Source organism: Hyperolius riggenbachi, chromosome 6 (assembly GCF_040937935.1).
Source record: "Hyperolius riggenbachi isolate aHypRig1 chromosome 6, aHypRig1.pri, whole genome shotgun sequence".
Taxonomy (NCBI): Eukaryota; Metazoa; Chordata; class Amphibia; order Anura; family Hyperoliidae; genus Hyperolius; species Hyperolius riggenbachi.
The window spans coordinates 250108134-250122485 of NC_090651.1; the positions used below are offsets into that span (position 1 = coordinate 250108134).

General features: G+C 43.9%; 1 protein-coding gene across 3 annotated transcripts in view; it reads right to left on the reverse strand.

Moving 5' to 3' along the window:
• MORN1 (MORN repeat containing 1) overlaps window positions 1-14352 on the reverse strand; it is a 565248-nt gene that overhangs the window by 365524 nt on the left and 185372 nt on the right. For all 3 annotated transcript variants that reach the window (XM_068240670.1, XM_068240672.1, XM_068240671.1), the window contains exon 8: window positions 12942-13052. In XM_068240670.1, the coding sequence (XP_068096771.1) occupies window positions 12942-13052 (111 nt within the window). The remainder of the gene's footprint in view (window positions 1-12941; window positions 13053-14352) is intronic.

A 14352-nucleotide genomic window follows, 5' to 3' on the forward strand; every position in this document is an offset into this window, starting at 1 on the left:
GTGAAGGACCTTCCAGAGAGGTAGGAACATAACCATGTGAGAGCAAGGTCCTTTATTCCTACATTTAAAAGTATTTGTAAGAGTAAGGTGTGGTCGACAGTATCAAATGCTGATGACAGGTCAAGAAGGATGAGTATGGAAAATTGACCTTTGGATTTGGCTGTAAGAAGGTCATTGGCCACTTTGGTAATGGCTGTTTCCGTGGAGTGGTTAGAGTGAAAGCCAGACTGGAACTGATTAAGTAGGGAGTTAGCAGATAAATAATGGCTCTGCATGTATATGGCGTTCAAGTAGTTTGGATGCAAATGGGAGAAGTGACACTGGGCGGTAGTTGGCAAGTGTGGTAGGATCTAGAGATGGTTTTTTAAGTAGTGGTGTCACAACAGCTTTTTTGAGTGGGGATGGAAAGATGACAGTGGAGAGGGACAGGTTAAATAGCGATGTTAGTGCAGGCATGAGAGATGAGGATAGCTGCGGAATGAAATGAGAGGGAATAGGATCCAAAGAACAGGTGGTTAGATTATCTTTGGAAATTATAGAGGAGAATGTTCAGAGAGTGGAGAAAAGGCAGTTAGAGAGCAGTCAATGAGAGGTGTGGATGTGGGATTTGAGGGCTGCATGGAGAATTAACTTCGGATTTTGTCAATTTTATCAGTGAAGTATGTTGCACATTCTTCAGCTGATAAGCAAGATGAAGGAGGAGGAGGAGGATGGAGAACGGAGTTGAAGGTGCTGAACAAGCGTTTTGAATTGTGTAAATGGGCGGATATTAAGGAAGAAAAATAGGACTGTTTTGCCACAGAGAGTGCGTTTCTGAAGTTGTTCAAGGCAATTTTATATGAGATGAAGTCCTCACTTGTGTTACTTTTCCTCCAACGCCGTTCAGCTGCTCTAGAGCATCTTTTTAACTTGGGTCCTCAGTGTGAGTTTTACATGGAGCCCCAAGCACTTTATTGATATGAACCCCAAAAACTACCAAGGACAGCTTCAGTGACAGAGAAGTGTATTTAAAGTAAATAGTTTAAGGATTACTACTATGCAATGCACAAATAGAGGTGTTTGTTACCAGCATAGCACCAATGAAAAGCTAATAAGATGGATGAAGGAGGGCCCCTAGTTGGCCCCTCTGGTCCAGGGGCCCTAGTGTAGTTGCAACCTCCGCATCCCCTATTGCTATGCCAATGATCTCTACACAATATTTTACGTCAGTTATTTCTGCAGGAGAGTGAATAATATATTGAAGAGCAAGTTGTGGAACCTACACAGTGTAGAAGTTTGCTTCTTTTCTCTGTTCTTGTTTTCTGTGACAGCAGCTCAGTGAAGCACATTTGAAAGCAGAGACCATAGTGTTGTAAAATCTGGTATTTGCAGTGGAGACAATGCATTTATTTTACACAAGTTCCCCTTGAGAGAAGTTCACAGAGAAACAGGTACTTGGTCTATTCAGGTAATTAATCTGACTGGTTGGTCAAATTCATGTGATCATTCCTCAATTCAGCTTCCTGTATAGCCACATCCAATCAAGACAGTTTGAACCCTGGAGGCCTTTAACACAAAACTGAAAAGCCACCTTTTTAGTCCAGCATTTATGATCGCATACAATATCTCACAAAAGTAAAAGAATGTCAAAATTCTACCCAATTAGACAAGTTCTAACCCCAAGTTTGGTTACTCATTAGTGTTACAAAGTCTCAGGTGTGAATAGGGAGCAGGTGTGTTAAATTTGGTGTTATCACTCTCTCATACTAGTCAATGGGAGTTCAACATAGCACCCGAGGGCAGAAAACTCTCTGGGGATCTAAAAAAAAAGAATTGATGGCCAAAGCTACAAGAAGATTGCCAACATCCTGAAACTGAGCTGCAGTACGGTGTCCAAGACCATACAGCAGTTTAACAGGACAGGTTCCATCAAAACAGGCTTCACTCTGGTCGATCGAAGTAGTTGAGTGTCTCTGCTCAGCATTATATCCAAAGGTTTCCTTTGACAAAGGAAGGGTAAGAGGGGCTACATACACTATACAGGGCAGGACGGTGGCGTAGTGGTTAGCGCTCTCGCCTTGCAGCGCTGGGTCCCCGGTTCGAATCCCAGCCAAATCAACATCTGCAAGGAGTTTGTATGTTCTCCCCGTGTCTGCGTGGGTTTCCTCCGGGCACTTCGGTTTCCTCCCACATCCCAAAAAAAACATACAGATAAGTTAATTGGCTTCCCCCTAAAAAAAAAATTGACCCTAGAGTATGATACATGCACTACATAATACATACATAGACATATGACTATGGCAGGGACTAGATTGTGAGCCCCTCTGAGGGACAGTTAGTGACAAGACAATATACTCTGTACAGCGCTGCGTAATATGTCTGCGCTATATAAATACTTGAATAAATAAATACAGCAGCAATACATAGCTATAGGAAGTGTTTCTAAAGCTGAAACCAGGAAAATTACTGTAAAAGTGGGTATCCTGACTATCTTACTGCCTTCTACTATATGGAGTTACAGTTCCTCTTTAAACAGCATAATTTTGTGCACTTGTAAACTTAAAATACAACCCATCATAATCTTTACTTTTCCGTTCATTTAGCTAATCTGACATCTGACATTTTTCATTAATTGATAGTTTACAGTGACAGATCACAACAAACCTTAGTGTCACTCGTCATTTTAAATCTCAGTCAGCATTTGGTTTTTGGAATTTACAAATTCCAATGCACTGAGGACAAAGTGCAGGTGGATAATGTACATTTATCAGCTGTATCTGAGACCTCTCAGGGGCCTAATATAAAGGGCCAGGCATATCCTCCATGGTAATCTACAGTTACATGAAATGTAGATGACTATATGAGCCATTCAATATGTGGGAAATTAAAGAATTTAAGTGCACAATGAGAAAATTAAGACTTTGCCTCTTTTTAATTTTTTTTACTACTTAATAAAGTGAAAATGAATATTACTAATGGTGTGTGAAGACGTGGTGGAGAATGTTAAATGTTGATGTCAGTTTGTAGATCTGAAACACAATGGAGCGTGCCGGCATTTATGGCGCTGAAGTTATAGTGTAGGTTTTACATTTTATTGCACTCTATTATCAAGTCAAAAGAGAAATGTCATAAATGAAAGTAATGTGAAGTTTTAAAGTTCTGTTACCCCGTGCGCATTAACAAGGAACAAGAGTGCGGGTGGAAGCACAAATGATACATGGATAATAGATTTCTCTGATGCTGCCATAATAGTTGATGTCTTCTTTTACGATGTGGGCTTTAGAAGCCATTATATCACAGCAATAGCAAATCAGATTACAGGATATTCTACTGAATGCTGCTCTCATACCTATCAGGCCTTGCAGTGGCATAGCTAAGGAGCTTTGGTCACCAGTGCACATTTTACATCGGGCCCCCCAGCAATTCCGTACGTAACAATTCATATGGTGGAACAAAACCTGCCGAGAACATTCACAGTCTGGATCTTGCAGAGTAGTGCAGCAGCAGAGCTTCATACTGCACCTTGTTCCAAGAACAGGGCAGGTCCTCTTCAGTGTAGCTGCCATCCCAACTCTGCGCCCCCTTAGCACGCCCCACCCCACCCCATCCCTGGCAACTGCTGGGGTCGCAGGGGCTATTGATACACATACCATATACACACTTTCACCCGCCACACTCTCATCACTCATCCCTTCATCAAGCGAAGAGAGACAGAAATAAGAAATGGCTTCTGATTGCAGTAAGTGAAGGTTAATAAGTTATACATGGTTTTTAACAAGTTGAAGTGCTGGTCACCCACAAGACCTGCGATTTTGAAGATGTTCTGATCTTGTCAGCTAGTCATTACAATTTGTCCTTCCCAAAAGAAACTGTGATCTTACGCTAGACCATTTTTTTCTGCTTTCAACACATTATCTTAAAGTGAACCTCCGGACTAAAAATCTACTCAGCAGAACTGAAAAGGCTTGGTGTTTCTTTAACAGTTTCACAGCATCAGAATTTTGTTTTTCTTACCAAAGCATCATTTTTAACTGAATTTTTAACTAAGCTCCACCCATTTTCCCTGATGCTGTGCAGAGCATGATGGGATTTCCTATGTTGTTATTCACATTGCCTAGCAACTGGGGAGGTGCTCAGGATACAGGACAGTTGGAACTGTGTCTCATGCTCCCTGTCACCTCCTTTCAACGAAAAGCATGGCTGCCATCATGAAATCAAACATTTGCCTGTTCTTTTAAAACAGTGTGGGTAAGAGATTATATTACCTATCTATTTTAATTAACATAACTAATGTAACTTAATGACAGTATGTTTGTTTAGACTGGAGTTCCTCTTTAAGGCTCTTAAACAGATGCAACTTTTCCGCCCAACTATTGTCCAAACTTTTCTATTGGACGTTAAATTGGGCATGTGTAGGCGTGGCAAATGACTAGACGAGCGACTGATAAGAGGCGGTGTGCTCCATTCAACCAGCGGATCAACTGACCAACAATAGTGCAGGTTGGCCACGTGTGTACAACTCGATTTTGTATGCGAATATGGTGTGCGTGCAGTATTTGAATGAGTTGGTTCTTTAGTTGGTCAGCACCTGGGTACGTACTGGTCGTACAAACAACAAGTCATGCAGTTCGTCATGTTGGACGGTTGGTTGTGCATTAAGTTGCATGTATGTACGTACTGACTGTTAAATTTGCTGCCTATTGTATTCCACCCCATTGACTGTTGCCATTGTAACAAGATAATTAACATTATTTGCTTCACCTGTGTGTGATCTTCAGAATTGCCCTTATAAAGGAACTGTCAAAGTGCATTATTGTAGATTCTACAGTGACGAGTTTAAAGACATCATTTTTGATTATCTTGCTATGTAATCAATTCCATAACCTATATGAGCTGAGCCACTGGAACTAAGTAGATAGCGGCACGCTGAATCTGCTGATGACACCTGCTGACATTCCCATTAGCAGACACATTAGTTTTGCAACTTTATTGGTGAAAAGTGACAGCATGAAGTTATACAAATGGCAATCTGCTCTGAGATGCTCAGTTTCCTACAGCCTAATGCACTAAACTTTTTACAGCAACATTAGTCCTTTTCATCTAATTTTTTAAAGGAATTTCCTAGTTTTAGATCATCATTCATGAACAATAAAAATGCACAAGCAAAGTTTTGAGTCATTTGGTGTCTGTCTATGCATTAGCGCCAGGAAAGCAAGAAATTTGGGCGCATGAGGGAAGTGGACAAAAAGGGCGCGGCCATTGATTCTCACGTTAAATATCATTTGAAATTTGGGCACCCGGTGAATAATAATGTTTACAAACGTTAGAAACATACTTACCATAGTAATCGTTTCTATCTAGGAAAAGTGTAATAGCTAAAATTATATTTTTGGGAAAATACAAATACTCCTCAAATAACTAAATATATTGATTTAAAAAAATGATTTGATAAACTATGTGGAAGTTTTAGGGTTAGGCACTACTACGGGATTTTTAAGGTTTAGGCACCACCAGGGGGCTCTTTAAGTTAGGCACCACCAGGGGGTCTTATGGTTAGGCACCAATAGGGGGGTCTTAGGGTTAGGCACCACCAGGGTGGTCTTAATGTTAGGCACCACCAGAGGGGGTCTTAGGCTTAGGCACCACCATGGGGTTTAGTGTTAGGCACCACCAGGAGGGTCTTAGGGTTAGGCACTACCCTGGGGTCTTAGGGTTAAGCACCACTAGGGGGGTCTTAGGGTTAGGTTCCACCGGGGGGGGGGGTTAAGGTTAGGGTTAGGCACTACTAGGGGAGTTTTAAGGTTTAGGCATTACCAGGGCATTTTAGGGTTAGGCACCATAGGGGGGGTCTCAGGGTTAGGCACCACCAGGAGGGGTCTTAGGGTTAGGCACCACCAGGGGGGTCTAAGGGTTAGGGATAGGTAGAGGGAGGGTTCTGTGTGAGTGTAGGTTTAGGTTTAGCTGTAGTAAAATTTTGGTAATATTTACTTATGTTTTACTACAGTTATTACAAATGTACTTCTATTTTTTTTAATTGTTATAAATTATATTTTCAGATTTTATAACATGAATAAACGATAAAAGAAGGTTATAGACAATGTTATACAATTATGATTATACATATATTATCGTTTTCAGTGTTATAAACAATACTTTCAGATTTTTATTACAAGAAGAAATGATAAAATATAATTATAGACAATATCATTAAATATCGGCTACACCACGCGCCCTTTTTTTCCAGGCCTTTTTTGATGTACACTATCGCCAGGGCCGGTTCTAGTAACAATGGGGCCCTCAGGCAAAATTAACCCAGGGGCCCCCAATAGATACCCCCAAACCAAAAAGCAGCAGTAGGGGCCCTTTGTTGCAGCCAAATTACCCCCCAGGGCCCCCGAGCTTGGGCAGGTGAGACGCTACTCTGTCAAAATCTCTGCAGAGGCCCATGGGGAGCAACATTTAAGTTGGGGGGGGAGACACCTTGGGGCCCCTACAGGTTTTGGGGCCCTGCGACAATTGCCCTCTTTGCCTCTATGGTAGCGACAGCCCTAATTAGCGCATATGCAAAACTTGTGCATAAATTAACTCAATTCAAATTTAACATGTGATTAATGAAAGCTTTTTCCTGTTCTCTGGTGTTTTTCCTCGTCTCTCATGGCTGGCTTCCTGGCTGTTATAAGACCTACTCATAGCAGAGCTGTGCTTTTGTCATGGAAAGTACACCTTACTGCAGATCAGAACTAATAAAATAAATAAAAAAAACAGCATGGTTTTTATATGATTTTTGTATTGCGACTTCGTATTGACGGTATATGAATTTCTCTATGATTTTCATATTGAGACTTCCTCTATATGACTTTTATGTTGAGACTTCCTATTGCTGTTAAAAATATTGAGCACCCTTATCATACTGCCACTAATAACATTGTTCTCTATGTAGCACCTTTTTTAACCACTTGCTATATGCACCCTTTTTACCTGCTTTGCTTTGGAGAGCCCTATAAACATTAGCCAGAACGAGGGCTAATTGGATTTGGATTGCACCATAACCCTTATTCCTAAGAACAGGCACCCCACCAGGCATTGGTATCTGTCCTCAGACCACCTGTGTCCACCAACCAAGAAGAAGAACAGAGGCGCCAGAAGAATAAAAGCAGACTTTAAAATTGTTAAAAATGCTTGGAAGGCGCCTGGCGTATCTTAGACCATACACTGTTGCATGCTCCCCTACTCTTAATTGCCCGAGGAAGCAGGAGATTACCTGCGAAACGCGTTGCAACCTTTTGTGGAGTATGCCAATAAATTATTTGTTTCATTAATTGACAGTTTCTAGTGTCTGCTTATAGGAGGTAAGTCCACCACTGCCTCCCAAGAACTTTTAACCATTTTAAAGTCTGTTTTTATTCTGCTGGCGCCTCTGTTCTTCTTGGTGGAAGGGGGTTCTTCCCTTTTCCTATCTACAGAGAGCGACTTCTTAATCCTGAGTGGGGTCAGGACAATCTCACCACCTGCCTGCACAGTGGTTACCTAGGAGGTAACCCTGGTTTGTGAGCAGGCACGTGCACAGGGGGGTGCTCTGGGTGCCCAGGCACCCCCCTTTTTAAAATCTTCAAAAAAAGGCCCCTCTCGCCGCGCAAAATAAGCTCCGCCCCCAACCGCGATAATCCCCGCCCACCCGCGGGAAGCTCTGGGACACTTTCAAGTGAAGAGGCCCAGACAGGAATTTTAGTGTGGCATACTGACCTCTCCCTCCACCTAGGACCCATACTGACCTCTACCACCCCTAGCACCCATATTGACCTCTCCCTCCACCTAGTACCCAGTGACCACTCCCTCCCCTGCACCCACAGTGACCTCTCCATCCACCTAGCACCCACAGTGACCTCTCCATCCACCTAGGACCCATACTGACCTCTCCCTCCCCAGTACCCACAGTGACATCTCCCTTCACCTAGCACTCACAGCGACCTCTCCCTCCACCTAGGACCCATACTGACCTCTCCCTCCCCAGTACCCACAGTGACCTCTCCCTCCACCTAGCACCCACAGTGACCTCTCAATTACCCAGCACCCACAGTGACCTTTCCCTCCATCTAGCACCCACAGTGACCTTTCCCTCCACCTAGGACCCATAGTGACCTCTCCCTCTCCCAGCACCCACAGTGACCTCTACCTAGCACCCACAGTGACCTCTCCTTCCCCCAGCACCCACAGTGACCTCTCCCTCCCCAGCTCTAGCAGTGATCCTGCCTACCCCAGCACCCACACTGACCTATCCCTCCCCCAGCACCCACAGTGATTTTTCCCTCCCCCAGTGGCTATCCTCCTGTCCCCTGCAGCACCCACAGGGACCTCCCATCCCAAAAGCAGCACCTACAGTGACCTCTTATTGCCAGCACCCACAGTGGCCTCTCCCAACACCCAGCATCCACTCCCTCCTCCAGTAACCACACTGACTTCTCCCATCACCCACAGTGGCCTACTGTTCCCCCAGTACCCACACTGACCTCTACCTCCCTTAGCAGAAACTATGCCATTCATGGCAGCACCCATAGTGACAAGACAAGACAAGACAAATAACATTTATATCACGCTTTTCTCCTGGCAGACTCAAAGCGTCAGAGCTGCAGCCACTAGGGCGCGCTCTATAGGCAGTAGCAGTGTTAGGGAAACTTGCCTAAGGTCTCCTACTGAATAGGTGCTGGCTCACTGAACAGGCAGAGCCGAGATTCAAACCCTGGTCTCCTGTGTCAGAGGCAGAGTCCTTAACCATTACACCATCCCCACCCTGCACCCACAATGACCTTTACCTCCCGAGACCCACAGTGATCTCCCCCAAAGAACCCACAGTGACCTCCCTTTCCTCCAGCACCATACTGACCTCTACCTTCCACAGCACCCACAGTTACTTCTCCCCCCAGCACCCACAGTGACCTACCCTTCCCCCATCAAACACACTGACCTCTACCTCCCCTAGCAGCAACTATGCCATTCATATCAGTACCCACAGTGATCTCCCACCCCCTGCACCCACAGCAATCCCACCAATATTCAGCACCCACATTACACTCAACCAGTAACCCCCACTATAGCAAGCACCCAGTACTTGCACCCTGCACCCAATACTCACAACCGGCCTCAATATGGCACTTAGTACTTGCATCAAACAGTCACATGACACCCAATACCTGCACCCCTTCACCCTATAGCTGGCACCCAGTACTCACACCTACATGGCATAGTACTTGCATCCAGCTCCGACATGTCACTCACTACTCACACCTGCACACAGCCTCCACATGGCAACCACTCACATAACCAGTACTAGCACCCGAAGTACCTGCACTCAGAACCCACGTGACACACAATGCCCACCCAGAGCTAGCACCCGGTGCAGGCATGGCACCAAGTATTAGCACCTATGTGATACCCAGTACCTGCACCCAACACCCACATTTTTCATCTGCAGTATTTCCTGTTGCACTAAGCCTCCACTTGGTGCCCAGCACCCACACCAAGCACTCACATATGACATCCAGTACTTGCACCCAGAACTCACAAGGGACTGAGTACCAGCAATCAACACCTACATGATGGTTGATACACACCTATACGGCTGGAATCCACATGACACCCTGTGCCAGCACCCAGAACTCACATGGCACCCACCATCTGCCTTTAGCACCCACATGACAACAAATACCCACTAGCCAGCACCCATCACCCATATGTCACCATGTACTCACTCCCAGTACCCACTTTGCACTTCGTATTTGCACCAAAGATCCACATACCCCCATAATCAACACCCACATGGCACAGTACTCACACGTCACCAAGTTCCAAAGCCATTATATGCACCTAGTACCCGTCCATGGCCAGCACCCATATAGCACCCAGTACCCATACTTGGTCCGAACCCATACGAGACTCGGTACTCTTCCATGGCACACATCCAGACCACGCATGGCACTCCCTACTCACTCATGTCCACTCACATGGCTCCATGTACCAATTAGCACTCACATGGCACCCACAATTGTTTATCACCATCTGCTACTCATTCAGCACCCAATACTGCATAGCACCCACTGCAAATAAACACCCAATACAAACTGGACCTTGGGACCCACTTACTGCAGTTTTGCATCTACTAATGCTTAGCAACCACTGCATATTGGTAACCCTTTCTTTGCCTGAAAAGAGGCTTGGGTGTTGATCAAGAGGGACAGAGGTCCCAGTAATGAAAGGTGAGTCTGTGCCTCCACTGTGGGCTCCACTGTGCCCACTCTAACCCACTAACAGTGGGCACCTATCACTGCTGATTTGAGGGTGGTAGCACCAAAAGAGTTGGTTGGAAAGAGACACAAAGTCTGCCTGATACTGCTATAAAGGTGTGTGTGTGTGTGTGTGTGGGGGGGGGGGGGGGTAAGACTGCCTTATGCTCTCTGGAGAGGGGGTATTACATACACAATCTAGCACGATTTATCGATTTCAAATTTGAGCACCACACCTTTGAGGATCCTCTGCATGGCCCTGCCCCTTCCTGCAGCACCCACACTGACCTCTACTTTTCCCATCAGCCACCCCTTCCCCTCATAGCTGGCACCCAGTACTCACACTCACATGACACCAAGTACCTGCACCTAGGCCTGACATTGCACCCAGTACTCACACCTGCACACAGCTTCTACATGGCACCCATTATCTCTACCAAGCACCCACTTAACCCGTACCTGCATTCAAAACCCATGTGATGCCCAAAGCCCACCCATAGCCAGCACCCAGTACAGGCATGGTGCCAAGTATTCGCACCCATGTCACATCCAGTACCTGCACCCAACACCCACATGACATTGAGTACATGCACCCAGATCTTACATGGCACTATGTATTTGCAATCAACACCCGCATGACACTCGATACCCAACCATAGTCAGAACCCACATGACACTCAGCACTTACACCCAGAACTCACATGGCACTAAGTACTTGCAATCAATACCCACATGGCACTCGATACACATCCATAGCCAGAACCCACATGACACTCAGTACTTACACCCAGAACCCACATGGCTCCCATCATCTGCATTCAGCAGCATGACAATCAATACCCCCCTAGTGAGGAAACGAGGAGGGGGAGGGCATGTGGGAGAAGGCATTGCCAGGCCCCTTTTTTAAATTTGAGCACCCCCCACTTAAGGACCCTCTGCACGGCCCTGTTTGTGAGTATATATATATATACTTGTACTCTTTGCATATTCCACATTTCCAGTACATACTACACTATATTGGGCTCTCGGTGTCATTTCTTTACATGTGTCCACCAATGGTAGTGATGGAGCTCTTTGAATGAGGAGGGTTCTATGTCAACCCTTCATTTCAGGGACATGACAACCCTGGCTGTGGCAACAGAGTTCTTGAAGCAGAGAGTATTCCACAGGTAGTTAATGAATGAGATAAGAACTGTAGGTTCGATCTTAACCTGAATCTGTCCATGAGTTGAAACATTGTGCCATCTCTGTCTCCTGTACCTTCTCTATACCCCCTGTGCCTCCAGTGGTGCCTCTGTGTCACCTCTCTTTCCCTGTGTCTTCAGTGTGCCCTGCTGTGTCACCTCTGTCCCCAATGCCCTCAATATACCACAGCAAAATGTAATTTTACCGGTTTAAAAAAACATGTTTTCTTTTATTTTTATTTTTTTAAATCAATTTTCTCTTTTTGAATTTTTTTAACTTGTTCTTACAGAATCAAATTTCATATTTTCAGGCCATTTATATGGGTGGGTTGTTTGTAAGTTGGGTATTCATGGCATATGCATGTAGATACGAGCTCCATAGAAACCAGTAGAGATCACACAGACTCCATGCACCATGCTAGCCAAGTACACACATTATATAAATGCTGAGCTTTTTAGAGTGCTTTTTCTACCTTATGGAAACAAAAAGTTCTAATCATAATAATTTGTGCATTAGTTGGTTAACTTTTCTGTAATGAGGCACATATAGTACAGTCATAATGGTAAAAGATATGAACAATATTGACAATTCTGTGTACAAATTAGTTACAGTGTGGAGTAAAGTATTGTATTCTCACTGGCTTCCTATCCAGGTAGAGTATTACGATAACTATTCCTACATATATACATACATTACTACTTCTGCCTATGGTGTACATGTAAAAAGGGCTCCTAGTAAAAACAACCGCAAAGATAGTCACTAGTAGAATATTGTTAAATTACAATATTCTACTATTTCATTCCAATATAAAGTATTGGTTATCATTACCAATTAATTACTAAGACCTAACCTAACCTTTCCCTAAACACTAGCCCTCCCTCTCGATGCATAACACTAACCAATTCCCCTGGCACTGCCTAACCCTAAGGCTACTTTCACAGTAGGACATTGCGTTTGATACAATGTTAAGGTCGCAACGCATATACACTTTCGCAGTGCGACGTTAAAGTCGCATGTTAGAAAATGTATTTGCTATGGAACGAAAACGGCGCATGCGGAACCTTTTTAAAAAAGAAAAAAAAACATTGCTGAGCATGTGCAACACAAGTAACGCAGCAGATTCATTGCTAAACGTACAGCATGCAGCACTTTCTAATAACGCTACATACTAACGCAACGTGTGCACTGTGAATGTCGCACAGACTTTGCATTGCTGTGCGTTACTCTGCGTTATAATATTTTATAACGGGAGACTTTAACGTTGCACTGTAAAAGAGGCCTAAAACTCCCCTGGCGGTGTGTAACTTTAAAACACTACTCCCCATTAAGGACCCTGTCCACCCTAACCCGTCACCTAACCATATCAGCCCATATTTTCATATTTTTAACATTGCTGCCTATGGTGGTGCTGTTTTTACCAGGCCGCCCTTTTTACCTGTTTTACTACTGATGATGATGATGATGATAATAATAATAATAATAATAAAGGAACTGTCTTACTTTCCACAGTAGCATCATCTTCAGTTTGCAGCTGTATGTTGATAGTAAAAGGCAATCCTTGCAAAACATCAATGACTTCTTCTCCCAGTATAACTATTTTCTTAGCAATATCTGTAAAGAAACCATTTAATGCAATAGTATAAGCATGTAAGACTGTGATATGATAAAAGTGTAGCAAGTTTCAATTCACAAATTGAGAGAGAGCACGGTAAGCTTCATGTATGAGCTTCATGTATGAGTGTCGCAACTTCTGTCGCAACTTTCAAAACAAGAGGCTGCTGAAGGTGCAGGTACACAAATGAAGTGTAACCACGCATGCACAGAACACTCCTGGCAATGAGAGCGTCATTGAGAAGGTGCATGGACTAGAGAGAGCATGGGCCATAGCTGAGACTCAGCCAGGTCACAGCTTTTAATGAGGGGTGATAGCGGTACAACAGAGGGAACCCAAAGCAAACTGAGAGGCCTCAAAGACTTTTTTTTACCAGTTCAGGTGTGCTTAAAAAAAGTATAAGGGTATTCTGATATTTTGCTACTCCTGTAGTTCCAGCCAATTAAAATGCTCTATCTGGTTTGTATTTAAGGCATGCCCAGAAATGTCACCTGTAAATTTCAGGTTGTATCTCTACTAGATCAGCAGATGGCAAACACCGACCTGAAAAAAAAAAGACTGCTATGGCTCACTCCTATTCTAAAATGATTGAAAAAAATGCCATGCGCCAATAGTGATGTAAATACCGTCTGAAATAACAAGATGATGTACATCGAAAAAAAACCAGTGTTAATTGTTTGTATTTTGCAACTCATTTCAAATAAGTATTCTGCCTTATGTTGGATTATGGTTCTTCTCCAGCAGGGGAGATTATAATGGGGCCTAGCCACTCATAACCTTTTATGAGTTTCCCAGAGAGGATGTTAAGCATATTATTGACCTTCATAGCTGTCATAACCAGAAGTATGTAGAATGTCATCCCCAGTGCACTTCCCGCTCTGCCTCACAGATATAGATAACTGACATTCCCAGCCATACTCCATGTTGTGCTTTTCCAGTCAGTCAAAAATGGCTTCTGAACTCAGATTCCAAGCTCAGCCTTCCTTGGCATGTTGACAGTGTGTACATGGTACATAATAATGACAGTCTCAGGGGGACTTGTACTGTCTAGCATCAGGAAATAGTCCACATCTGGTGATGAGCAGAAGTCACATTAAAGGAAACATTACCAGAGCACTGCATGCAGTTTATCAGAAACACACTGTGCAAGCAGAGTCCTACAGCCATTATGTGATTTACAGATTTGGGGCAGGGAAAGAATGATGTCAAGAAAAAGGAATGATTTATTTTCTTCTACATTGGCGTCTGTTTATAAAAGCCTACAACTGCTACATTTTGTCAAGTTTTAGGTTGAGACAG